This window comes from Beta vulgaris, chromosome 7, assembly GCF_026745355.1.
Source record: "Beta vulgaris subsp. vulgaris cultivar EL10 chromosome 7, EL10.2, whole genome shotgun sequence".
Lineage (NCBI taxonomy): Eukaryota > Viridiplantae > Streptophyta > Magnoliopsida > Caryophyllales > Amaranthaceae > Beta > Beta vulgaris.
In genome coordinates this window covers 38,032,378-38,060,266 of record NC_079208.1, presented here as the reverse complement: position 1 = coordinate 38,060,266, position 27,889 = coordinate 38,032,378, and the positions used below count along the sequence as shown (strand labels likewise).

Genomic DNA, 27,889 nt, shown 5'->3' with positions numbered 1-27,889 from the left:
GTATTATGTTAATAAATGAAATTTTTTCTTACTCAGAACATAGCCCGAACCTAATAACTAGTTAACAAATAAAATAAGGTAACACATGTAATAATACAAGTACTCTACTCAAGTACATAAGCACAAGTGACAGAGTTTTCTTAATTTTTATTTTTATGAGAAAATGACTAGATAATCTTAAATATGCAGATACTAGTTTTGTGCTTAGGAAAACATTCAATCTTCCCATTCACCTAAACATAACATTTTATTACCAAAAAGTTCACCAATTTTTTTGGACGAAAAAAAAGTTGACCAATTTTAGTACTAGTACAACAGTTTCATCTACCAATAACCCATGATGAACAAATATTTTCCACAAAAAGAAAACACAATTATGAATTATGAATTATCCCAGGAACAGAACATACATTTTGATCTTCGATGTGGCCCCCCATCTTCCAAACGACCAAGCCTACATTGATTTATGTGGGTCCACACTCCTCTCTGGAGTCTGGTCTAAAGATTTTATTTCTATTCTTACCATTGTTCAAAGTTGAAAGTCTTGACCTTTTTTTTAATTTACACAACATTTCATTTCATTTTCATAGCCACACCTTATTCTATTTTTGGCGACCTTTCCATTACATCCTTCCCTCTTTCTCTATCTTTTTCTTCACTTTTCTCTTTCTCAACTGAATCTGTGTCCAATCTCCCATCTCTAGTAACTCCGAGAAGGTATGTATGTATGTGTGTTCTAAACTTTCTATTTTTGTTCATGTTTTGCTGGGCAGTTTTTTTTTGCTTTCCTTATTTGGTAAGTTGAGGGGGTGTTGTAAAATGGGTAATTTATGTTGATTTATCCTTTTTAATGGTGTTTTTGGAATCTAATTCATGGAAAGTTTAGAATTTTCGGATGGTTGAATTGGGTTTGTTTCTTTTTGTTTTTGGGTGTTGTTGTATTTGACTGAGACATCTATTCTAATATATTAATGTCATTTTCATTCATTGATGTTCAGGAAATTGATTAAGCAAGTTATAGAAGAAAGTAACTTTTTTGTCTGATTTTTGCACAAAGCTTGTGTCTTGGTTGAAGGATCATTAGAGATATTGGAAAGCAAATTGAAGTTTATATTCGGTGGGTCTCGTTAATTATATGATTGGGTTGGGCTGTTATAAATTGTAGACTTGGTGTTTTTGGAGTAATTTGAAGGTGGGAAGTATTTGATTGTGTAGATTAATTGTTTGAGTTCTTGCCAAGTGATATGATGGTAATATTGGAGGAATTGGTACTTGGATAACAAAGGATGAAGTAAGATTTTAGTGAAATGGAGTCAAAAGGGGATGTTGATGTACATGAAGAACGACCTTCTTCGCCTTTGTGGGTTTTGCACCAAATATCTGAGGAGGCAGTCAGGGTGGCAAATGAGTACTTGGGTAGTGCGAATACATCACCAGTTTGGACAGGACATAAACGAAGTCAGAGTGAAGTTGTAAGCCATTCGCACCGGCGCAGTAATAGTTTCCAGAACTTGAAGTCCCAGATATCAAAGGCTTGGCGCTGGGGTGGAAACTCGCAGTATGAGAACGGTCGGGTTAATTATAATCCTGAGGTGCTGGCAAACCAGAAACGTCAGTGGTGCCAGCTTCATACCCAAGTATGTTTGAATGTATATATTTGTTTTATGCAGCTTGCTGTTTCTTATGATACTTTTTTACCTCCTTTACTGGATGTATCCTGGAATTACACTCTCTGATTTTGCTAAATTCTTGTTGTTAATTTATAGTTGTGGTAGCTTTCTAGCCTTTATTTTTCCTTCCCACTTTTAGCCAGGTAATTAACGGGTCTAAACTCTACAGAACTTTCCCTTGGAGCATGGGGAAGGGTAAGGGCCAGTCTAAAGACTGGAAATCAGGCATGAGGCGTAGCGAAAGCACCTTATATCCCCTTTAACTTTTAAGTTGAGGCCGATGAGAATCAAACTCTCAATTCATCATTGAGAGGTGGATACTCAATTCCAAAGTGTATATGGGTGCACTTCTTTAGTTTTGATATATATCGCTCATTGCAGTAATTTCCGGCCCCTTTGGACATAAAATCATAGTGGACTTTGCTATTAGTAGCTTATTCTGAAACAAGAATACCTGTTTATCTTATGTTAATATATGGAAATGATGGTATGAAAAATTGTCTTTGGTGCTTCGGATGATCACATTAGAAGTTAGAATGAGTAATGGACTAATTTTTTTTTTGTTTTGGGGGGGGGGGTGCAATTGAATATGACTTCATGTGGGTGTTTTATGTATGTTTGTATGGAATTTTGAGGTCAACTCTTCTCCTTGTCATGCTGAAATTTCTTATATGATTAGGAATTTAGTCTAGAGTATTATGTTAAGCGCCTTAGAATCCTTTTCCTTTTGGATGCTCTCTAAATTTGGGTGGTTAGCTTCCATTCCCATTAACTTCTAATAGTTGAAAACTTTGCTAACCAAATTTAGCTGTCTAAAGCACATGAGAAACTGGCTTCCATTTGTATCAGCAATTGTGCGTTGTTGGTGTCCAGAAGAATGGGAGTCTGTCCTGAAGACTCAGTATTTCATATGGACTCCTATAACCTGTAACTCATCTGCTTTCTCCGTCCCTTATTAGATTTTCCATTTATAATTGGGCACTATTCACAGGTAAAGAAAATCTTCAAAAAGAAAATTCTAATATATAAGAAAAAGCATAGTCATGTAGGGTCTTGTTTGATTTGTCTCGATTACATTAGGAAAATCAAACTTCTATAATTTTACTAATATGTAATTAAAGATATTAATGATATAAAATGTGCATTGGCCAATGTGCATTGGAGAAATGATGTGGGACAGAGGGAGTAAGTTATATTATGGAGTATGTTTCCTGAAAAGAATCTCTCTCTATTGTCAGCTGAAGATTATGCTGATCCCCTTGTCTTTCTGCATGACACCATCCCTAGAAACCTAATTCCAATTTCAAACATTTGGAAGTTGCATCCTCACCTCTCTACAAAACTCAACTTTCACCTCTGTCCAGAAGTTCCATTACCCCCTCTGATGGTCATGTATTACCAGAGCAACTTTTCTTCATTCGGCCAGAACAACTGTAGCATTATTTTCCTGGTGTGTTTCATCTTCCTTACATTCATGCTCGCAGCTCGTCCTTGCTCAAACTGTGGTATGTGATGAGCTTTGATGGAATAATGAGGAATTTACTTCCCTGCTAACTTCTTTAGATACTATGTCCATGACCAAAGAAAACAAACAGTTGGTTTAGGATAACCCTTTTGATTCCAAATGGAAAACATCAAAGTTTGACCTAGGTCAGGGAGAATATACATAATGGAGCTTGACAAAGTTTGTCACAAGCTGTTGGCCATAGTGGTAATGTTTCAAACTCTCTATACTCTAAGTTGCTCCCTACTTGTGGAGTCCCTCTGAAAGCCAGTCGTATGTTGAGCAGAACCAACTGGTTGCAGTCTGGCAACCCTGCTGCACAGCCACCCCTTGATGCTCATGGGGACAGGGAATTACACTAGTCCACCTCCTGCTTGCAGTTCTGCCACGTGATTCGTGCTCAATAAATTATTTCCATGAGTCTGATCCTGGCTTACAACGACTACAAGATGTTCGTGTCATAAACTTTTGACTGTGACGGGAGCATATGGAGTTTTGTGCTTATCTGAATACTACTGTAATAGGCTAAAGCATATAGGGATGTGCACTTGTGAGGGTTTCCAAGGACAACACTTTATTAACTTGTGGATATTTTGGTCTTTGTGCAAGTGATGGATTAAGCACACCACAGCATGATACTCATAAACAACACTTCCTCTGTTTTTTAAAGCAAGCAACATTTGCATTATGACCCCTATTCATCTATCAACCTTATCTCATATTCTCTCACCAATCTAAAAGAAAAAAATTAGTCAAGTAGGGGCTTATTTGATTCATCTTAATCTGTAATTATAATATCTACTTTTTTTTTTTTAATAATTTTTACTTATACACAATTAAAGATATTAAGGATCAAAGTAGTCTATTGAATAGCGTGTACAAGGCAAATGTCGCATCCTTTAAAAAATGGAGGAACTATGAATGTATTGTTATTGTTTTCTGGTTGATACTTGTGAGTCAACACTAACATGTTCTTGCCTTACATCTCAATACTCATTGATGATCATTTTGTGGTACGTTAGGATAACTTTTTACAGGTAGGGGTTTCACAGATGGAGATATGTTTATATTAATTATGTCTGACATGTGTTGCATGTGCCCTAGGCTTTGTTCTCCCCAGCTTATTTTTGCTGAACTTTACTTAATTTTGCGAACTTCTTTTTGCTGGATTTTGTTTCTTAAGTACAATATCTTTATTTATTGTCGAATATTGAACTTATTTTTGCACTTAACTTATTTTTACCGAACTTAACTTTGCTGTACTCAACTTATTTTAACAAGCTGAGGATAACAGAGCTTGAGTCTTGACTCTTGAGTCTGCTACTCTGCTTATGTCCACACTGGACATTCCTTTATCTTGAAGTGGGTGCCAGATTGAGTGAGCTGGTTTAGTGTCATCTGTGCTTGGATTAGCATAAAGAGTACTGGAATTCGACTGGATACGTATCTTGTTTGAATAGGCTAAGAATTGTATTATAGGATTCAAGGTCTTTTCCATCTTGTTTCGCCTTGTTGAAAGAAAAACTATGTGTTCATAGCCTAGGAAGAACCAAGAACATAATATTGGCTGCGATTTTAATCTCTTCTTTGACAGTGTATAATCACTCTTCTAATGGACATGGGCATGTTTCTAATTTCAAAACAGATTCTATATTTTGCAATAAAATAACTTGTACCTTGTTGTTGACTTGTTTCCCCAGGATCGTTCGAAATTTCAGGAGCCCACTTCATTATTTGAACATTTCATAGTTACAGGTCTACATCCAGATGCCAATCTTGAAGCTGTGGAGCATGCCTTTGCTAGACGGAAAAAGTGGGAGGCAGAAGTGGCAAGATCAGATGAATTGGATGGAAGATCTTTCAATTATCGTGGGCCTTCACCTCCGGCGCTTGATCCTCAGGTTCAACCCTGTATTAATTTTTTTTTTTTTTTGCTTTATGCATTAAATTTCTTTCCAATTTCCTAAACATAGCTTGGATGTCCCCTTAATTGTATCAGGTTCTAAACCTATCTGAATTCTTTTCCATTTCCTCAGTCTTTCTTCTCTTCTTATCATCTTCTAAAAGCATCAGAAACTGAACACTCTCATCTCAGCTCTCCCATTATTGTTGTGGTCCTCTTCTCTCTCAATGCTGGCGCATCAAGTCTCATTTTGTGCAGTTTGTCCCTACTAGGAGGCGTCGATGTCATGTGTCTAACAAGAGTGTCATGTCATACACAACAGTATACAATTATGAACATAATGGAGCATAAGAGAGTATACTTTCCTTGCACACCAGAGCGTCATGCAACAAAATCGCTTTATATTATTGTGACTTTCAAGTTTCAGTTATGTATGTGTAGTAAACATAAACTTCAGAAGAAGTAAATGCAAAAGTCAAACCAACATATTTCAAGGTTTGATGTTTAATTAAATTGATATGTAATGGCAAATTAGCTGAAAACATAATAATGGAAAATTTACTCCCTGATCCATTTAACAATGAAAGAAAAACCTTTCACATAATTTGTTTTGACAAAAGATGGAGTTGCTCGCTTGAAAGATGGTTTTAGTGAGATAATAAACCGAGGAGAAAGGAATATTAGATAGCCCACCCCCAACTTAGGCTTGGAGACACTTTTGGGATCGGAAACATATCACTGCCAATAAATGTATGCTAATGAAGAAACAATAGCATTAAGCCTGTGAGCTTTCAAAAGCCGATTCCCACCTCAGATTTGGAGTCTGGAGACACTGCTCTGCTGAATGTATCTATTACAAGAGACAGCAACATCTTGACGTCAATTAGAAAATGACCAAATAAACCAAAGATTTATTTTCTAGGTTGGTCTTAATCTTACTACGATTCTTGTATCCTCGCCTGCACCTCTTATAATAGTGCATACCTGAAAAGCTCACATCTGGACATATTTTCTTGAATATGCCTTGTGAATCAATCATCAGGTTAATGACCAAGAAAGAAAGTTTTGTTTATTGCTGCTACTTATATATTATTTTTTTGTGAGTAATCATGAGGCATATGTGAAGGACGCCCCGGAAGGGTGACCCATGTACAAGGGAAGGGGAAAGAACAAAAAATTCATGCCCTTGAACTACCATGGAGCATTTTTCTACAATGTTAAGGAACAAAAAGTATATCTCAGAAATCAATACTTGACTCCAGTTATGCAGAAGCCCCCCGGAAAAATAAGCCTCGATAAAGATCTTAAAACCATGAAGAGAGGAGGCTGTACCTCCAAACATTAGTTGGATTGTCTCTAGGCGAACTCCAAATTGCCAACAGAACCGTCTTCACCTTTCTTCATCCTTTACCATCTTATGAGTTCTGGCCGTGTGTCTTTACACGTCTCATGTTGTTTTGTACACTCTATACAACCTGCACAAGTTGATTCGGAATGCCCTTCTATTTCTCATGATCATGACTTCATTCTGTCTGACAATGGTAATTCTGAAGAATTTTGTGGTGGTGGCTGTGGTAATAATGATGTTTCTTTCCTCTGCAGATAATTTTCAAATATCCACCTGGGAAGAAACTGCCTATGCGTCTCAAGGATTTATGTGCATTTTCTTTTCCTGGAGGTGTCAAGGTTTCCATGCAACTCATGATTTTATTTTTTTTTATCTACGTTGGATTCTTAGTTCTGCTATATTTGTTGATCTAGCTTAGAACAACTTGTTTGGTTCCGTGAAGTGTAACATTTAGTTTGATGCTCTGAGGCTTGTATCAGCATTTGCAGTATGATCTATAGTTTGACCATTCAAGCTTCTGTTTGGAAAGAATTCTAGCGATCAATTTTCTACTAACATAATTCCATATATGTTGTTTTGCTATCAGTCATCAACTTTTTTAGATTCCTGTTTATGAACCAATATCTTTTTTGGCCTCTATATTCCATATCTTTGTTCATAAATGCTGCTGTTTGTCATCCTACCCTGAGTATTCTGTTTTGTGATGCCATTAGATGCAAATCCTACCATAAACCTAGTGCCTTCACACCAGGCTCCTGTCTCAGGCAGTATGGCTGTTGAGATGCATACTTGTATGCAACCTTACCCTTGTAAATACATATTGTTTCTATTTGATAAAAAATGCGTTTGCTGGCCTATGTCACAGAAAATACAAGCTGATTACACTTCTGTGCGACTATTTCATCTCATACGTCATAAAAATAAATATATACTTTGTCTTTTTTTTCTTGCACCATTGGATTTCGACACAAGAAATTAGGAGAGGAGAGATAGAGACTAAAAAGAGACCCCATGTTCTAGGAGAGAGAAAGAGAGAATATATTGGCAAAAATGGATATGGTGCAAGTAATATGCAACTTCCCAAATTGGGAAATGGTGCAAGTAAAACAAAACCCGGAGGAAGTATACATAAATTAAAGCTACTGAAATAACAATATCATCTCTACAGCTTCGAAGAATTTTTCCGTCCATGAAGGATGAGAGAAAACTTCTCTATAAATGGTTTTGTGATTTTCATGCTAAGCTTCTTCACCTTGCTAAGAGGATGAGCTCTTCCTTCCGTTGGCCTAATTTTTGTTGGCATCTTCTACATCAAGTTTTTCATGTTTTTTGTTTGTTTAGAGGACATTTTTGGGTGGTTTTCTGAATGATCAAAACCTTGAAAATCTTTTGGCATATTCTACTTTAAATGCCTTTTGAACTTCAAAGGAGGACATTTTCGGGTTGTCAGCTCAAGGATTCTAAAACTTTGAGTTGGCTACCTGGTCATAGGGGTTAGTACTGCCTTCATTACACTAGGTATATGAGTATAGTTTCATGTCATGGCAGTAAGCTAAGACCTAGTGTACTTGTTAAGTTTGAGTCGGTATCGCTTGGTTTCGAACTGAACTGATTGTATGAATATGAGGTCTAGTAGCTCCCAATTTTTTTCTTTAGCAACCCCAATTTTATTTTTTTTATGATGTTGATAATTTTGCTATTATCATTGTTGTTTTTGCCAATAAGGATATCTTGCCGTGTTTTGATGTTTTTCTTAAAATCTATTCTGTTTTCTTCTGTACTGTTACTGAAATTCCTGCACCATAATATCTATATTTTTTGTAATATATATTTCTTTGTTTAACTACAGGCTCGGCTAATGGAGAGAACTCCATCTCTGAGTGATTTGAATTCACTTGTCTATGGGCAGGTAGGTCCTGCATTCCTGTTCATGTTGTTTCTGGAGATTGGTATCTATGGTACCCATCTTGTATTACAGGGGCTGATGGCTATTGCTGACCCATTCCGTTCCCTGTTGTTGTGATAAGTTATCCCATCATTGTCTCTCGTTTTAATGATCTAATGTCACCTGCAAGTGTAGCAGGCCAAGTAGCCTTGGTATCAAACTTGGGATCAATTTGCTAATCTGTCTTCTATCTCATTTCTGAGCTCAGTAACTAACATTAGAGAATACAGCATAATTGACTTGTAGGTGCTTTAAATTATTGAATAGAAGGTGATCAAATGGAACCAACATGGGCTTGCTAGCAGCCTATCCTGGAGGATTGTAGCCACTTTTAAATGCTAATAAGATGACTCCACCTCATAACCCTGTAAGGACTGGAGAAAGACATCGGGGAAGTGCATTTATTAGGTTGCTGAATCTGCAGGATATCACTAGTGTGGCGTTCAAAATATGCTGTTCATGCAAAGGCGCATTCTTCGAGAGCTTCAACTTTCAGATGTAGGTGGTGAAAGGGAAAGAGAAAAAGAGTGTTGCATGTTTGAGAATTTTTGTAAATGTTTCTATGTTAGGTTTGTTATAAGTCAAAATTCCATACAAGTGAAACTATGGGTCCTATTTAAAAAGTTTTGGGATAGCATGAGCCTCTGATGTCCACCAGCATATCAGTGAAGTCACTGCACTTACCAGTTACCACCCTTCTCCTAAAATGAAAAATTGGATGGAGGTTTCTTTTTCTTTTATGGGACAACAATGGGGGTAGTAATGGACAATGAAAGTTTATAAAGATGAGGATAATAATATGGGAAGAGAGTGTTCTTTTGTTCACAGTAATTTTGCTGTCCGACTTGACTCAAAATCTGGCCATTGGAAAAGAAACAGAAGATGTTTGGGATACGAAGTTCTATGGACTTGAGTATGATGCCTGATCTCTACCAGATAGTTCCACCATACAAAAGTCCAGACCTTTTTTTAACTACTTGGTTTTCGTTACTAGTATGGGGATATTACCATAATTATCTCCCAATCAAGGTAATGCTCTTAGACACCAAATTCCCAAGAGCCAAGCCTCTCTCCTCTGCGGGGTTGGTAGGCTGGAGTGCTGGACTTCGGAGAGTAGTTATTCACCAAAATAACTTCAAAATCCTTGACAAGAGTGATAATATTTTTGAACCTTCAATGTGCTGATGGAGAAGAAAAGAATGAAGAGGGGAGATGACACTCCACACTTGAATACGCTCTGTCGAACCCAACACCTTATGTGTTTGTATTCCTGAATCATCTTAGGGTGCTATATACAGATTTAGAGTTGCGGATAACTGTCCATCCACTTTCTTCACCTAGAACAAGAACCCTTCACTTTATCTGAAGAACTTTACCAGGCGTCTTATTAGCGTTGTCAGAGATTAAATCAATTAACACTTCTATCATTTAGTGCCTAGAATTTTCTGTCTTCTCATTAGCAATTTGAGTTGGGTGCAATGGACCATATCCATTACAAAGTCATTTCAAGTCATTGTGATTTTCTAAGAGAGAACATATCCAAGCCAATCGAGTGAACCTTGGACAAACCTTATACATACTAGGAGGATTCTTGCAGGGATGATATTTTGCTACTTCTAGTATCTTTTTAAGGGATGGGAGTAATAAATAGTTCTTATTACACTCTTGTTTTCAAAGAAGATTCACCTTCATCTCTTTCCAGCATTAGAAGCGTTTGAAGCATGGGATTTATCACCCTCCACACTAAAGATAGCAAAATGAAGTGGCTGTTTATAATTTCTCTTTAGCAATAAGATACTATTCAACTCCCTCCGAGATAGGCTGTCCTCAAATTTCTAAGAATAAACTAACTACCTCCTTAAGAATGCGTATCCCAAAAGTGCAAAACTCTTGGCAACCTTCAACTTCTAATAAAATTTCCTTCTCCGCACTATCGAGAGAACTCATTTTCGTTTCACCTTCATAATGTTCCACTTTTTCTTGGGAACATCTTCTAGGGAGTTGTAATGAGTGCTTTTGATCTGACTCCTTTCTCGGCACATGCCCCCTCTTCTAAATAATCTTTTTTTGACATTTCATCTACAGGTCCAGGCTCTAATATACAGAATAACCTTCGTATAAACACCTTAAGCTTGTTGGCACCAATTTTTACTCTCATAAACCTAAAATATAGCCATCTTGCATTTTATGTTCCTGCTTCTAATTTGAAACTTTTGTTGTGAAACCCAGAGAAAGTAATACATATCTTATCAAAGTAAAGGGAGTACGACCCCATTGAAGTGGATAAGACTGAGACATTATAACTATTGCTAGAGGCAATCCTTATTGCCTAATATATGTACTTTACATAGAAACTTGACCCACTGATTGGTACAAAGAAAATGATCGGACCTGGAGGCTGCATTAAACTGTGTGTTTTGTATACGAAAGTGATCTTGTAATGTTGACATGTAGAATTCAATGAGCCCTCAATTTCAAATCCAAGGTTAAAATCCTTCAGACTAGGATGTTATGTGTGCCTATAAAGATGACGGGTTCTTGGTAGATGTCTGTCACTTGGACACCATCTATCCTGGTTGGCATCAATGAAGCCAATTATGTGGCGGTCATGTATGTAAGGTGTTGTGCCTAAAGGTATTCTGTATTATGTTCATAGTTGAGTTTTGAGGGTTGATGTGAAAGCTCATGTGATAAGGGATTAAGGGGAAGCTGAGTGAACGAGGCAAGAATAATATTACATAGTAGCTTGATGAGAGTGAGATTATACTTGAGTATAGATTGTTACAATTCTAGACATAATCTGATACCAAGAGTTTCATGCTACGTTGTTTTTCTTTATATGGTTGCAAAGGCTTGTTATGGTGACTGGTGAGGAGAGTTGGTTCAGTAACAACTTTTTTTGTGCTGGTTTATTATCTTATTTCATATTCCCTTGGACGTTATATATGTAAGTTTAATATGCTATTCCTGCCTTGTTAAACAGGAGCATATGGGTAGGGATGATTTGGCATTTGTCTTCTCAATGAAGGTAAGAGTTAAAGAATCTGGTATAGGATGTGTTTGTGGTGTTGTTTATAGTTAAAGTATAACATAACTGGTACCTGCAAATAGGAGAAAGGTTTTTATTGATATCTTATGCATGCGTACTCAAGTTATTGATGAAATGGTGAAGTATTGGAGGGAAGAAAAGCTCGGAAAACCGCGATTGTGGTTTCTGAACAGGATACTATCTTATACTGGCTTTCTTTATGCTACCTTGTTTACTTCTAGTGGTAGCCAGAGGATTCACACAACTTTGAGCAGTCATATCTTTGAATATGTAAGTCATGCACAACTAAAAATGAATTTAGTTTATATATCTAAATGACATACCAGGACGAATATGACTAGATACCACATAACCGCATGACTATGTTTTTGCATCCATATATATTATACAAGATGGTAAACGTGGAGTATGTGAATAGTGTCAATATCAATATGGTACAACTTAGAAAATGGAAGAAAGAATTATGATTTCATGTTGGGGCAATGTCGAGCAAATGGCCTTCTCAAACCCAGGTGAGAAGTAGCATGTGCTTCTTGCCGCTCTTGGCCACCTTTAGTAGGGAGGCGCAAGAGAGAGGGAAAAGAGAGTATATTTGAGTTGGGAAGTCAAAATAACCAAAAAAATTTCAAACTTACCCTGGCTTCAATTTAGTAATCTGGAGCAAAAGCCCTTTGTTAATTGTATTAAATTTTATCAAATTGAACCCTAATAAAAGATCCCTTATCTTGGGGAAAAATCCTAATTCATAATTTGGTGCAATTGATGCCACAACTCGCCAGAGGTATGTGTGCCAGCGAGTCATTTATCATCATTCCTGGCACCATAGCTCTGGTGGCCGTGCCAGCGAGCAACCTTCAGGGCACCCCCCCCCTCACCCTTCTCTCTCTCTTCGATCTTCTGTGTCTCTTCTCTTGTTCGATCTTCTTTTCTTCTTCTGCTCTCTTCTCTTTCATACGTCTCTCTTTCTGACCCTTGGGAGTTAGGGCTTTGACTTTAAATTCTTTTTCCTTTTTATTCTATGCTGCCTGGTGAATTATTGAAGTAAAATGGGAGATTCACTCCCTAAACCCCACTGCTGTCCTGCCTGATCAGAACAGGCATCAGGTTTGACATGTGCACTACTTTTTCTGCCTTCTTATTTTTGGAAGGCTGTCATTTTTTGTAGTATGGGTATGGGTAACTTCTGTTGAACTTTAAGTACCCCAAAAGCAAAAAAAAAAAAAAAAAATATTAACAGAAAGTATGTGCCTCGCCTACAGATGCACGCGCCTTCGCCTCGTGCCTCATCCCTAGGCTTTAGGTACCCTCTGTGCCTAGTGCGCTCACACCTTTTAAAACTAAGGCTTAAACCTGCATTTGTAAATGAGAAGCTGCAAATTTTCAGAGAAAAGAGAATTCGTTGTCAAACACAGTTAGATTCTGTAAATGGTATATCCAACTGTTAACCCTGCACGGTTCACAACTTAGCTGGAATAATTAGCTGAGAAGTCAAAGCATTGGTTTCCTTTCCTTGCGACAACTGGACTCAAAGTGTTCTGTTGAATTTGATGGCAGGCTATGAGGTGTAAAGTTGCTCATTATCTTGTAGGCACTCTTAGTTATATGAGATTGGAATATGAGGATCTCAAGTATTATCATGCTCTGTGGAGCTTTTGTTATTCATACATGCTTTTCCTTTTATCTTGATTTTGTTTCTTCTATTTGGGATGTCGCTGCTGTGAGCTTGGGGATTTTACTGTTTGTTTGTTTTGGAAGGGTGGTGGGACGGGGGTGGTGTTTTATGATCGATACTGAGTTGTTTTGTCTTGAATTAGGCTGCAGATAATGGAACACTATATGGTGTTTGCCTGCATGTACCAGAAATTGTTCAGAGGCTACCTACTATCTTGGGTTCTTCTTCACCCCTGTGCAATCCATCTATAGGAGGCAGCCGATTTCTGGTCTCTGCACCCCGCTGCTATTGTTTGCTAACTAGAGTTCCTTTCTTTGAGCTACACTATGAGATGCTCAACAGGTTAGGATTTTTTTTATTCGGGTGGGTTGGTTCTTGAATGTAAAAACTGAGAACATCTTAATCTCCTATTCTTCTGTGTTTTTTGCGATGCCTTGGAATTCTGCTTCTTGAGATTCTTTAATTGACCTTCATCTTCTATGGCAGTATTATTTCACAGGAGCGTTTGAATCGGATAACGCAGTTTGTGAGTGAAATGAGTCTCTGTGATTATTCCCCCTTCCCCTCTCCTTCAAGAGGTCCGTATGGAAATTTCGACTCACCCAGTAGGGAAATTGAGTGGATGTCATCAGCTATTCCTGTTGATCGTGCAATAGCTCTTACTGCTGCTGCTGCTGGTATTATAACTGATGATGAAGTCCCATCTGTTTCTTCGAAGATTGGGGAAACTCAGTCTCCATCTAATGCAAGCGAGGCCTCAGATTTTGGTCCTTTTAAAGAAGTAGATCAGGATGGGAAAAGAAATTTACAAGATTCAGATGATCTTGCTTCTGATGCATCTGAAATCTGTGCTAATGGTTTTGGTAGACCATATGAGAATTTGGAAAATGGTACTTGTTCACCTGAGGCTACTTTGTCATCCCCTCCTGACAACCTCAAACTGGAGAGAAGCAACAGTTCTCAGTCCTTATATAGGTAATAAAAGCTAACATCTCATTATGGAGTTTAGCAAGGTTTAAAAGATTTAATTCATTCCACCTCCCCGTTCATATCTTGCATCATGCATGAAGTCATTGGATATTTGGATGTATTCTCAGCATGTTGGTTTTTCCATATATTCAGTGTAATACTGTAATTTATCATCACATCGGTCTGTTTCAACAGTTCAGTGAGAAGCATGGATGAAGATGATTGTTTTTCAAACCAGGATAGTGATTATTCTGGCGATTTCATGACTTTGGAATGGGCTAAGGTCTGTTTACCTTGTTCTTCTTGAAATGAAGATTTTTACTTCTGATATGTGGAGGTTGTCCTTTATGGTCCAAAAGAGGTTAATATTCTAAATGCTCTCTTACAGGAGAATAAGAATGATTTTCTGCAGATAGTTTGTGCTTATGGTTCTCTTTCTGTTCCTGCACGGGGGAGTGAGGTAGTTTTTCAGCCACTTGAGCACCTGCAGGCAATTCAGTACAAACGCTGTTTAGTTTCTGATCTTGGTATAGATGAAATTTCATTGGATATAGAGTTGTGTGATCCAATCAAATCTGCTGAGGTATGCTTTTTCATGGATTCAGTTTCTCTGGATAATAGCCTCTTTCAAAGATTGTTTGTCTTAGTCTGTGACTTTCAGGTCAATGCAAGGTTAGCAGTTGCAGAGGAAGCTGTTGCATTATCTGTTTGGACTACTGCAACCATCTGTCGTGTGCTTTCTCTTGACAGTGTATGCTTCTGTGGATTTATTTATTGTGGTTTTTTTTTGGGGGAGGGGTTTGTTGGTTACTTGGTTAGTTATGATGCTAAGTTCTGTAGCAGTATCCCGTGCTTCATCCATTATATCACTAGTTTTTTATACAGCGTCTAGAGGATTATCAGCTTACAAGTGAAAGAGTATCAGCTTATATTACTAGTCTTTTATGCAGAGATATATTTACTACGTCGCATACATAGATGAAATATTTCTTATATCTTTGGCCGGGACTAGTTAACATGTCACAATGTCATGATTGTCATCTCAAAATCACTCTTTTGCCCTCTTTGCATGAAATATCATCCTAAGATCCCAATTCATGCTCTAATATTATCTTACCAATATGATTTCTTCCCTATATATATTTAATTATAATTTGAATAATCAAAACTTTTGCTCTGTTCTTTGAATTCATGGACTGATGTGATTTCAGGTTTTCTCTTCTTTAAATTCCTGAATACCTTAAGTAATTTGATATTACCTGTATTTCTACACATGCTAATACTTCTGCTGGCTTATTTGGAAGTCTCACTATCTTTTTTTTGTCAAATATGAAGTCTCACTAGTCACTATCTACTATCTGTCATTTCAGATTTTGGCTTTGCTTACTGGAGTATTGTTGGAGAAACAAGTGATTGTAGTTGGATCTAATCTGGTAAGTTTGATTTGCAATTAAAAGATGTCTAGTATTTTTTTAAAATTTTGATTTGTTCGGGATAAAAAGAAATCTTTTGGCCGATTACCTTAAAGTATCCAGTTATTTCTAAGGTCGATTGAAGTGCTTTAATTATAAGGATTGTTTGGTACCATGCAAAAAATTAGCAGTAACAGCGTGTCTTGGCTCAGTTTCTTGGAAGCTAAAAATCTCATGCACCTTAGGAAAGTTCAGCTTTGTATGATTATATGACCAGAAACTACCTTAGTGCTAAGGATATTGTTTTGAAGATACTAGCTGTTGGGCCCGAGTGATGACCCAGGTAATTTAATAAGATAAAAATGATGTATAGTTTGGGGTTCACTCTTTTAGTGATAAGATCATGACTTTATAAAGTAAGAGGTGGTGTGAACCCGTGGCGGCGCTGTGTTTTAATAGTTTATATAGATATAGATTTATAGATAGGATAAACTTTTTAGTAGGAATTGTGAAAGAAATAAGGCAACGAGAAAACAAGATGTCCTCACAACATACACCTAATGATAAATCATGGCATCAAATCTAGAAAGAAATCCTTTTTAAGAATGCCGACCTCACAATTAACATCTTTGATTTTTTAATCCTCTTCTTTTTCTTGGACAAGAAGTCAAGAACTCATGTTCATATGCGAAGTTGTGATGTGAATTTATCTTAATGGTGCCTTACTGTTATTAATGTTTAATACGTGGTTCCAAGGTTTTTAGATTAGCTATTGTGCGAAAAAAGAAAATTCAGTTCGGATCGGAAGGGAAGATCTTAATTGAATGAAAAATTAGAAATCCATTATCTGTGAAGAAAATTACAATCTTTTCCTACACCATAGACACCAGGCAATAGCTCCTGGAGACCTAGAATGCATTTGGGAGCATGTAAAATAAGACAGAGCAGACAAAAATAGCCTGTAGACTTATACGTAATATCCTATATGATACTTATTTCAATACATCCTGTAGAAGTTTTCTCTTGTTACTTTTCTTGGTCTTTCATTAAATATAAGCAGTATCTAAATGTTACTCGTTACCGGCTTCTCATTACTAATTTTGACTTTTACAGGGTGCTTTATCAGCTGTAGTGCTGTCTATCATACCAATTATTCGTCCATTTGAATGGCAAAGTCTTTTTTTATCGGTAAGTGAATGACATTTGGACATCACGTGCCCCTTTTGCTTCACTATATAACTAACAATGAGAATAACCACTCTCGTACTATTGTGTGAATAGCTTTGTTCATTGATTTTTTTGATCACGATGTCATTCCTCATATTTGTTTAGAGTTGGGGAAGGGGGAGAGCCGGTGAGCATTACTAATTATTATTCAAGTTACATATATCAAAAGGACACTAAAGGAATTACCCATATATAAAAGGAGGCCAAAGGTATAAAACTTCATGCCTTAACCTGTGATGCAACAATATAATTTATAAAGTCAAAGCAAATTCCACATGGAATACTCTCTCTCTTGTACCCACCTTGGTCTTTGAAGCTACGCTATATGGACATAATATAAAGGAATGAAGGTAGTAATCTTAATGCTTCAATAATCTGCTGGTTATATTAATGTTCGATCTGTGTGTAATCAACAACTTTTTTAAAAAATGAGAATGTTAGGAGCGTGAACAAGAATGTCAGGTGTTCAACAATGTTGAATCTAAGTTAAACTGCAGTATATTCTCAAAAATAGTGGCAAAGACAGAGCAGTTTAACGAGGGAAGACGATGTATAAAATGTAGAAATGGTTAACCACAAAGAAAAAAAAAGATGAAATCAAAGTGGTAAATATGAAATCTTAATTATGATGATTGGATATAATAAAAAACTTAAACTACCTAACTTATGTGGAGTAAATAGAATATATTTTCTTCACTCGACAAATTGATACTCGAATTGCTTTAGGATATCACTGAGTTTGTTATAAAAAATTTCAAATTATTGAATTTTCTTCTAAAATAATTTGATAAATACATGACCATTTATGAGAAGTTGACAAGTGGCCTTTTTTCATACTCGAGGTAGTTTAATTGATAGACAATGTAGTATTGCTAGCCATCGTGAATTGCCAATAATGACAAGTGCCTTCTTAAAGTAGATTATGAGATTGTGATACAATAATCTAGTATTGCTAAGCATTGTGGATTGCATCTAATATTTTCACTGTTGCAGATTCTCCCAGGGAAGATGCTGGATTTTCTTGATGCTCCTGTTCCTTATATTGTAAGTTCATTGCAGTTGGTTTTCATCTTTTAGTATCAATATGTCAGAAACAATGTTGAGTCTTGAATCTTGATGCACATGTCAGGATTTTTTTTTAGAATGCCCAGGTTACAAATGCTTGTTTGTTGAAATTTATATATTGCATTACCTTGCTTTATGACTGAATATGTTTACTTTTTTGGCTGTTGGACATCAAATGCCTTGGTTGGGGAGCATCTTATGCTATATTTTTCCCTCGCCTCTATTTTTTGATCTACTGTTGATAAGAATAAAACAAACAAATTGAATAAATAAAGGATATGAAGTCAATAAAGAAAACACTTGGGTCAAGGCTACTAATATAAAATGAATGGCAAAATCAGTTATCAATGCAATTTGGATTAAAATCAATGATCATGCAAAGACTAGGTTTCTTCAAAATCAACCAATTAAATCCTCTCTAATGGTCTTTAATTAGTAGATCAATAGATCATTAAATACGGAAAATCCCTAAAAGGATCCCCTTATTTTCTTCCAATGTCTTGATCTAGAATTTAAGTTGATTCACGGGGATGTAAATTGGATTCAAAATTCGATCAAAAATATTTGTAAATGTAATATATACTACCTCTGTTTTTTTTTAGTTGCAACGATTTGACATAAAGTAGAGAGGGAAAATGTCTAGTCGTTGCAACTAAAAAAAAACAGAGGTAGTATATCTACCCTTAGGTCTCAAAACACCAAGATTGATGCATAGTCATCATCAATAAACCACAATCACATTAACAACTAAAGGAAAGCCCTATTTTTATTTGTATATGTTTCTATTGTCAGCAAAGGTCTAGCTATGTGTCTCCATTTCCTTTAGCTTACTTTGTGGAAAGCTAAGATCTTTGAGAAACATAAACGTTTATGTATGGACATGTTTGAGTAGGCTTAACACCATTGATAATTTGCATAAGAGTGCCAAATAAGTTTATCATCCCTGACCCTGATGTGTTAGTGCAATGTCTGACATTGCTGTGAAATCAGGGACCAATTCTTTTGCATTGTCAGGTTGCTGCGTGTTTAGGAGTGTGTAATTTTTTGTTTGACATCAGCTGGTTTTTTTCACTTTTTATCTTGGCCTATTTGCAGATTACTGTAGTTTTACAAGGAATTATGGGAAAGAAGTTTTATATTTTTATAGAATGGGATGTCTAGCTGTTCATAGGATTCTGTGGTTAAAATGATATGATTTATTAGCAATAGTTTACACAGGATTTCTAGTGGGATAGGCATAGAATATGGTGCACTATTTTTTTTTTATTATGAGAGTTTCTCGAGGTCTGTTCTTAGATAATTTTAAGCTTGGTTGGCAGTTTGGTAAACCATTATCTTATGTAAAGTTCTGTCAGAGGTTACATTATTCTTTATGGCTGTACACTTGTACTGCTTTTCTTCCTTTCTAATTCACGTGTCTGCGTTATCCTTCGGAAGTACACAAAGGAGGGTTCAGGGAGGGGAGTTTGACATGTTTTATGTGCTTTCTCCTTACCTCCTCCAGTCTCATTGAAGTATAATATCTGTCCATGTTTGGTTCATTGAGCATTTAATTCTATCCGTTTGTTAAGATTAGAGGGGTATATCGTACTTGGATATTTGTGATCTGGAGTGAAGTATATTTCCAATCATTGTAACTATTAGTCCTGATAGAGCTTCATTTTCTTTTGGTTATCAGGTTGGTATCAAAAATAAACCAGCAGACTTGAAGATTAAGACTTCTAATCTTGTCCTTGTTAATTTGGCAAAGGATCAGGTTTGTACTCTCTTTTAAATCTAACCATAATGACATTTGGAGGGAAATATGTAATAACTTTCAAGCTGTGAAAGCCTATATGTTGTTGCTACTTGCTAGGGGGTGTGTTTGATCAAAGAAAAGTCTCATTTTTGCAACAAGTGGTACAAAGTTTGGAAAATGTCTACTTGAGGCAACAATGACCTTTGTTTAAATTGTATTGAGTGAAAGCTGCTAGTGGAAGAATAATATGAGATAGAGAATCGAGCTCCGGTCTTGATTGGTCGAAGATAATATTGACAAACATCGAAAAAGGAAGAAAAAAAATATTCTTTGAGTGATATGAGCTACTGCTTACTTGGGTTGATAATAATAGTGACAAAGGGGGGAAGATTAGAAGGATATTGAGACAATGGGGAGATATGAGCTCCTGCATATTGTGGTTGATTTTTTGAGTGGCAAATATCCATGAAAAAGAGAACTGACAGAAAGAAGAGTACTATCTGATATCTGATAAATAATTGGCTGCATTTATCTTAATTGTACAGTATATAGAATTGTATATGCCAACAATAATGGGTGGATTCAGGGGTATTTTACTAGGGGTATATAAACAAGTGTCTGCCAAAGGTAGTGATGTTATAAAATGTATTGAACAAGTTTCAGTAAACGAGGAAAAAGGAGGAATAGCAATAGTCCCAAGCAGCCGTTTGGATCCGCCTGTCTTTGCCTGATTTTTGTACTCTAGTGCTGCTATTGTTTAATCGCTGATGAATTTTACTGGAATTTTGTATGTCTTTTATCTACACGTGGTCTGGAAACAAATGTTTGTGCTTTGCTGCACATGGCAAAGTTATTCTCTGGGACAGAGAACTAGCCTAAGGACTAATGAGAGCAACTCCAATCACTTAATTGACACAAGTTTTCATATGGGTCGATTTTCATTCCTCATATTCTTGTGGTAATTCTGTACAGTATTATGATAACCTATCTCTCTCTAAGTCCGGTTTTCCAATCCCCTTAAACCCTCATTCCGGTTCTTGTAAAAAATTTCACAAATGTTACTTCTGGTCATATTGTCAATTTTACTAATATCGCCAATTACACTAAGTTCATTGATACGAGATGTGCATGTGCTGATGCAGGTGAAAATGTGTTCCTTGCCCTTGCTTCCTCGACGGAAGGAGCTCTATGCTGAACTTCGTCCATTTCATACTGCACTGACTGGTCAGTCTAGGATGGCTGAGAAGCACCCTGTATATAAGTGCAATGAGGAGCAGGTATCATCAGCTCTTCCTTAAATGACAAGTGCTAATTTTACATGCTGTGCGGTTTTGATATATGATGATATGATGCTTCTTGATGTCTTATTCCCTAAGGCATACAGTATACACTGACAAACACTCGCACATTGGCCGTAGAGATCTTCTATCTCATCTCGTGTCCTATTTTATGCTCAACACCTTATGTTTTTGCCTCATTACCTGTTCAAGTTCTTCATTTACCATATAATTAAAAAAGATATTCTAAGTTGATGATGTTTCAAAAGTCAGAAAAGGTTGGGACACCAGATGGTACCTAAAATGAGGCCTTAGCAATTAGCATGTAAACACATTGATCAGCATGCTACTATAACTCGAGCAAAGGGCCTGCGGTATTGGATACTTCTCCATTGATTTCTTTTACAGCTATGTGGGAAAAATGGATTTAGCTGTGTTCATACATAACTTTGTGTGTTCGTAAAGAGGAAAACATATATGAAGGGACTTGTTTGAAAATGCATCTTTGTTTTTTTCACTTCTAGTCATACCCTTCAGGCTAAGGTCAAGATGTATTTGCAGGCTGAAGCTGCCACATGCTTTTTAGATGTCATGAAGAGATACATGGAGTCCCTCTGTGGAGATTTAAGGTCTTATACCATCACAAGTGTATCAAATAACGATCGAGTGAGTAAAAAATTGCAATTATAGTCATGCATTCAGGCTCTCTTCTGATACAACGAAAAGGTTGTACAATGTAGACGAAATCATGGAATGAGATCCTAACTCTCTCGTGCTGTGCTTGCAGGTCTCTCTACTTCTTAAGGATAGTTTTATTGATTCCTTTTCTAGTAGAGATCGACCATTCATTAAGGTTTGTCCTTTGAGCCTCTTGTATCAATACGTGTTCATACTAAACAACTTCTTTTCTTGTTTTTAAAGGATTTAGACCGTCTTTCTTGGCTCTAGTAGCTCTGCAGTAAACTAGAATTGTGTAGGGTTACTATTCTATTGTTAATTTCATAACATGTGCTCTTTGATTTTGGGGTTTTTGCAGCTGTTTGTAGACACACAAATGTTTTCAGTTTTATCGGATTCTCGTTTGGCAACCTTTGAGCACGAGAAATCATAATATAGATCGTGTAAAGCAGGCAAGATAGAAAACATGTTGAATAGTCCGATATCAGACGGTTAAGTGCAGCTAGATAGGTCTCGCTGTTTGTAGTTAATACATACATGGTTAGGTTTTTCTCTCTATCTTTCACCTTTTCGTTTTTTTTTTCTTTGGGGTGGGGGGGAACAGCTAGATCCTTATAGTTGCTAGCTGCTGCGTTTGGCTTGAAGAGAAAAAGAAAAGAGATTATGTAACATAGTCTGATAGCCTGATAGTACACAAATATCTTAGTGGGGAGGTTAAATCCCTATATTTATATGGGATAAGTCATAAGTGTATGAGCTGCATTCAAGCACCTGTGGTTCAACCTTTTGTAAATGCTATTTATCCAATATAACTGGCTTTATTGTTCTTTTAACAGTTTATTATGTTGTTTTACTGGTTGACAAACAATGTTTCATCGATTTTTTGTTGCTTGTTCTCGGTTATCTGCAACTAAGGGTGTAAGCAGACTGCGGAAAGTGCATAGTCTATCAGGTTCATTCAATCTTATTGCACTGGACTAAAATTTCTTTGCACTGGATTTTGACTCAAGTTTTCGGACTGAACTTGGACTCAACTTCGTGGAGTGCAAAGGATAACCTAGTCCAAATAATTTTTGGCATATATATATAATCTTGGATAAAGTTACTCTCTTATTACATAAATTTTCAACACTAAATAGTTGACTATCATATTTTGGTACTCTGTGTATGTAGTGCAGATGAGTGCCTAGAATTGCATATTTTGATGTAACTTTTTTTTTCCGATTTTTTCACCATATAATACCTCTGATAAATTTTTTTGCACTATGTACCCTTTTGATTTTTGAAATTTACCATATACACCCTCACTTTAAAAAAAAAATACATCCACTTACCCTTAATGATTGACAGTGTTAGACTTTCGTTAATTATTAACTCCTAATCCTCCTTCTAATTCTAATTAACTAACCTAATCTTTAACCCTAATTCCTAACCCCTAATCTAATATCCTAACCCTAACCACCCAACCACCACCCCCTCCTTTCACCCCACCCTTTCCCCTTACCACCCCTACAACCCCTCCTTCCCCCATCCTCGGATCCCCTCCCCCACGGCCCCTCCCCCCTCCCTCGCATCCCCGTAGCCCCCTCCCCCGCATCCCCGCAACCCCCCTCTCCGAAGCTCCGATGCCCCACAGATTTTTCGAACCCAAATTTTTCGCACCTAGATTCTCTCACCTCTAGCCCTAGACTTCGTCGTAGTTGGCGAAATGGAGGTGATCGTTCACCGTTTAATCCGGTAATTGTTTTGCGGGCCCCATCAGAGTCGGAAAACGGAGGTGTTACAGGTGGAGGAGGTGGTGGCGGAGTGAGTTACGAGCTTTACTATGATGATGGTACGATGGAGGATCTAGTCTTCGTCCTTTACCTGCTAGTGTATCAGCAGAGGGGGAGAGCGGGCATCGAGGGTGGTGGGGAGGGGAAAGGGGGGGTAGTGGGGGCAGTGGGGGGAATGGGTAAGGGGTGGGAGAGGGGTGGTGGTTGGGTGGTTAGGGTTAGGGTTAGAGTTTGACTTAGGTTTATATTAGTTAATTAGGGTTGGGGGAACTAGGACCTAATGACTAACGGAAGTCTAACACCGTTAGTCATAAGGGTAAGTTTATGTATTTTTTAAAAGTGAAGGATATATGGTGTATTTGAAAACTTGTGAGGGTATATAGTGAAATTTCTTTGCCAGGGGTATATGGTGAAAAAACCCGTTTTTATTATTATTATTTGGGGACTTAGGTCTTTATTTTGCAATTTGCATGTTATTATAGACTTTCGAACTCTTTTAAAATAGATGTAATTACTTAACAAATTGATGTTATTAGTTTTAATATATGTATATACTTCATTTTGCTTCAAAAAGTAATTTTGCCATAAACAATTTAATTCTTCAAATTTCAATCATGAAAAAACATTTTGAATTTTTTTTTACTTCCTCCGTTTTATGTGAAATTAAATATAGGGGATTGGCACGGAGATTTAGGAGAGGAGAAAGATAGTGATAAAGAAAAATGGGATCCATGTGATGAGGAGATAAGTAGAGAAGTAAATACTTAATAAAGTAACACTTGAGGGGAGTTTGGTTTGGGGTTTTCAGGAAAGGGTAAGGGAAACAAATAGGTTGATTCCCTTACTTGTTGTTTTTAGCACATTTTAATCATTCCCTTTACCCTTCCCTTTCCCCCAAACTCCTCTACTTCCATTACCCACACCCCCAAGGTTTCACTCACCCTTTCCCTCCTCTACTCCATGGTCACTTTGACCAATGATTGACCACCACCCTAACCACTAGAACAACCACCCCAACCACTAAACCACCACACCAACCACCAACCCACTACCCCCAGCCACTAGCACCACCTCTCATCGCCACCCTTACCACCAAAACCACCACCCACTGTCGAAAACACCATCCGGTCGCTAGAACCGCCACTCCCATTAACGAAAATACCACATGCCATCTTAGCAGCATAAACCATCACATAAGCCACTACCACCCACCAAAGATCCCCCAACACTTCTTCAAAACCCACAACCTTACAAAATAAATAAATTATGAATAAAGATGGATAAATATCTTTTCTTATTTTGGATGTCAAATTCAACTATAAAAACTCTACATCTAGAGTTTTCATGGTTGAATTTGACTTCAAAACCTCAAATTTCACCTTTAATGGTGGTGGAGAAGAAAAAGAAAAAAAAGGGGTGGTAAGGGTGTTGTCGTCGGTGGTGAGGGGGAAGCCAGCCGACAGTGAGGGGAGGCGACGAAGTTCAGCGGTGAGGGACGCGGTAGAGCGGCAGCCGGCTGCACTAGAGAGAGATATTGGTAGAACATGGTGGAGAAGAGGAAGAGGGGTTTTTTTAATCCAAACAACATTTTTGAACAAAGGGTTTCCTTTCCTTTCTCCTTGTTTCTCTTTCTCAAATCCTTTCTCTTTCCCCTTCATAAACCAAATGCCCTCTTAATTTATTTTAAAACTGCCGAAAATTATAAGCGTTTTATTTATTTTAGATAAGTGTTTCATTTTTTTGGATGAGATTGGATACGGAATTAAGATTTTTTTTGGACTAGACAAGATTGAACTCAAAAAAAGTTCAAATTGGATTTGGACTCAAGAAGTACGGATTTGGTTTGATTCCAATAGACTTTGAACTGGATTTTGATTTGAATTTTGCAAAAGTCCAATCTATTCCATTTAATTTACACATTATTTGCAACCTTGAAAACCATGGTTTTACCTCCTTCATTTCACCTAGATTCTAAAAATGTAAACATCGTAAATCCACTATGATGTCGGACGTTAAAACCATTGTAATTACAAGTACATTGTTTATCCGTGCATATACGTCTATTACAAATGTTGAGAAATTGACATAAGGGAATACAAATGATAATATATCAAGATATAATTATAGCACCTAGACACTTGTATATATCGACGGTAGAAGCATTATAGAGGTTCTTCATGTGATGTGATATTCATCACTTTGGTTAAAACGTAGAAAAATAAATACTTGGACTATAGAGTAAAATATTAAGATTGTTTGTAAGTTATAAAATATAGTAGTTTTGGGATTTGGCCCTTGGTAAAATATGGATTAATGTCTCAGTAGAAGCTTAGAAAATGAAGGTCATATGTTTGGAGATAAAATATGGAAGCTTTTGGGAAGGTTCTGTCGGATGTGTTTCATGGTTCTCAATGGTAGTCACAAGATATTATTATATAATAGTGTACTGGTATGATAGTGGAGGAGTAAGTGGAGCGTTAATGGAAATTCTCATGAAGTGAGGGGATTCCTTAACTTTTTCACATACAATAAATGTAGTCTCCATATATATAGTTGTAGATACATCCCTGATGTTGCATTGGCTATTCCTTGAAGATAGTAATGGTGGTAAGTGGTAACCACCTCCTTGATTGTAAGGACTAACTTTGACTCCCCATGATACTCTCTTGTTAGTTGCACAACGATAGGACTTCTAGATTACATTATTTTCTCACGTTGATCGAGTACGACATCGGATCATGTCGAATTTTCCCATAACGATAACCCCCATTTTCCTAATTGTAGCGCACCGAAGATTAGGAAAATAGTCTTCATATGTCACTCCATCTCTACAGTCCTTCTCGCATCCTTTGCTACTGACGTGTGGTTATCGGTTGACGACTTTTGTTCGTCGGCCTGTCTGCTGACGTCTTTGATCTTTGTGATTGTTATCACAGAGTCATTATCTTACAAATGAAACTATCTGAATGTCACTTTGAAACTTTATCGTGTCGTAAATGAGTGATATTTGTCATTGAAGTTGAGTTAATGTCACAACTAACATTGGCATTAGTAAGGGATCATTTCACAGGTGTTGCACACTGGTGTCAGAGTCATTCAAGGTGCCTTGGTTCTTTTGTTATCGTATGTTTGCTGGCGACATGACCAATAAAGAGTCTCGGAATGAATTCATAAAGCAAAGTCAAATCGTATGTCATATAACATATCGCAGGGGGAAATTTGGCGAGATGACCACTTGAAGTATCATCGAGGGAGATGTGGCGAAATGACCATTTAAATAGTTGCGGGACGAAGTCTGACGATAAAGTCTTCTAAAGTGTGGTGGATCAAAGTTTGGCAATAAAGCCATTTAAGATGTTAAAGAATAAGATGCCGACATCAAGGCCAATGGAGTGTCTTAGTATAACGTTAGTCATTCTGTTGTAATCATTGAGTTGCTTTTCAGGTCGTCTTATATGTGTCACCTTGTTGTGTCATGATGCAAATTTATGTCATAGGTTATACGTCATTTAAAAAGCATGTATGCATGTCTTCGTAGGTATCGACGCTTTGTGTATTTGAACATATACACGCATTAGCTCAAGATGCTATAGCTTAAGTCAACAAATGAAATAATCATAGGTGCATTTGTGGATACACAATGTTAAACTCAAAGGTCTTATTAGGTGCTTTAGTGAATTTAGGTGTGAATACCTTTGCATGTCGGTATCTCATCATAGCAAACTATGTCATCTAATGTCACTTAACCAATGCATTATCCATTGTTACGAAACACCGTTTATATTGAAACACAAATTTCATGACATATAAATTTCATCATCGAAATATATATTGTGTCTAAATGCGCCCATGCATGTCTATGTGTTTCGTTTAGGCGTCATGTTTAGATACTACGTGTGGTGTGAACATATGTATATTTTTACTTCATGATGTAATGATTAAACCTGATAAATGAAGTGATCTTTAGTGTGTCTGCCAATATCTGGTGTTAAACTATATGTGCTTAGGATATGTATGTGAGAAACGAAAAATGAGTACCTTAGGAACGTTGTTATGTCGTCATAGCTAGTAGATCATGTGAACTGATGTCATGTGATGCTTTTGACTCGGTGCATTTTCCATGCTTTTGAAACTCTGTGTAATCCACGTTTGTGAGATCATTGTTGGTCCCTATGTCATTCTGGTGCTTAGTTCGATTATCATCGCGTTTCTCTAGTAACAAATATTATATTGTGTATAGATATGTCACGTCGTCTTCCGACAAGCGCCTCGTTGTTTGGAGGCAGGCATCACGTCGTCTTTTGAATGCCGTCGTGTCGTCGATCTGGTGGGCGTCACATCGTTTCGAGATAAGTGTCACGATACGTCGTCTTTTGACTGGCATCGTGTCATCGATCTCGTGACATGTGTCGCGTCATCCGACATCTGATATCATGAGACTGTTGTCCAACATTAATTCTACGAAAGAAAGGATACAACAACGATTGTTCCCGTGATAACAAGTTTATAGTAACTGGAAAGACCAACGAAGGAACATGTGTAATAAATAAGAAGCACAACAAATCATTCAAAGGTTAGCAACAAATAATTCATAAGGGAACAATGATACGAGTAATAATTGCATAAATAGATTAGAAATTGTGTAATAATTGCATAA

The 27,889-nt window shown here is 37.0% G+C and overlaps 1 protein-coding gene across 1 annotated transcript; it reads left to right on the top strand.

Moving 5' to 3' along the window:
- Positions 1-543: 543 nt before the first annotated feature.
- LOC104899314 (hypothetical protein) lies at positions 544-22,297 on the top strand. The gene is made up of 19 exons (XM_010686484.4): positions 544-717; positions 999-1,637; positions 4,875-5,075; positions 6,680-6,763; positions 8,275-8,334; positions 11,354-11,398; positions 13,234-13,433; positions 13,578-14,066; positions 14,256-14,343; positions 14,449-14,643; positions 14,722-14,811; positions 15,431-15,493; positions 16,586-16,660; positions 17,693-17,743; positions 19,443-19,520; positions 20,645-20,779; positions 21,341-21,445; positions 21,567-21,632; positions 21,816-22,297. The coding sequence occupies exons 2-19, from the start codon at positions 1,308-1,310 to the stop codon at positions 21,888-21,890; spliced, it is 2,430 nt and encodes an 809-aa protein (XP_010684786.2). The 5' UTR covers positions 544-717; positions 999-1,307; the 3' UTR covers positions 21,891-22,297.
- The last annotated feature ends 5,592 nt before the right edge of the window (positions 22,298-27,889 follow it).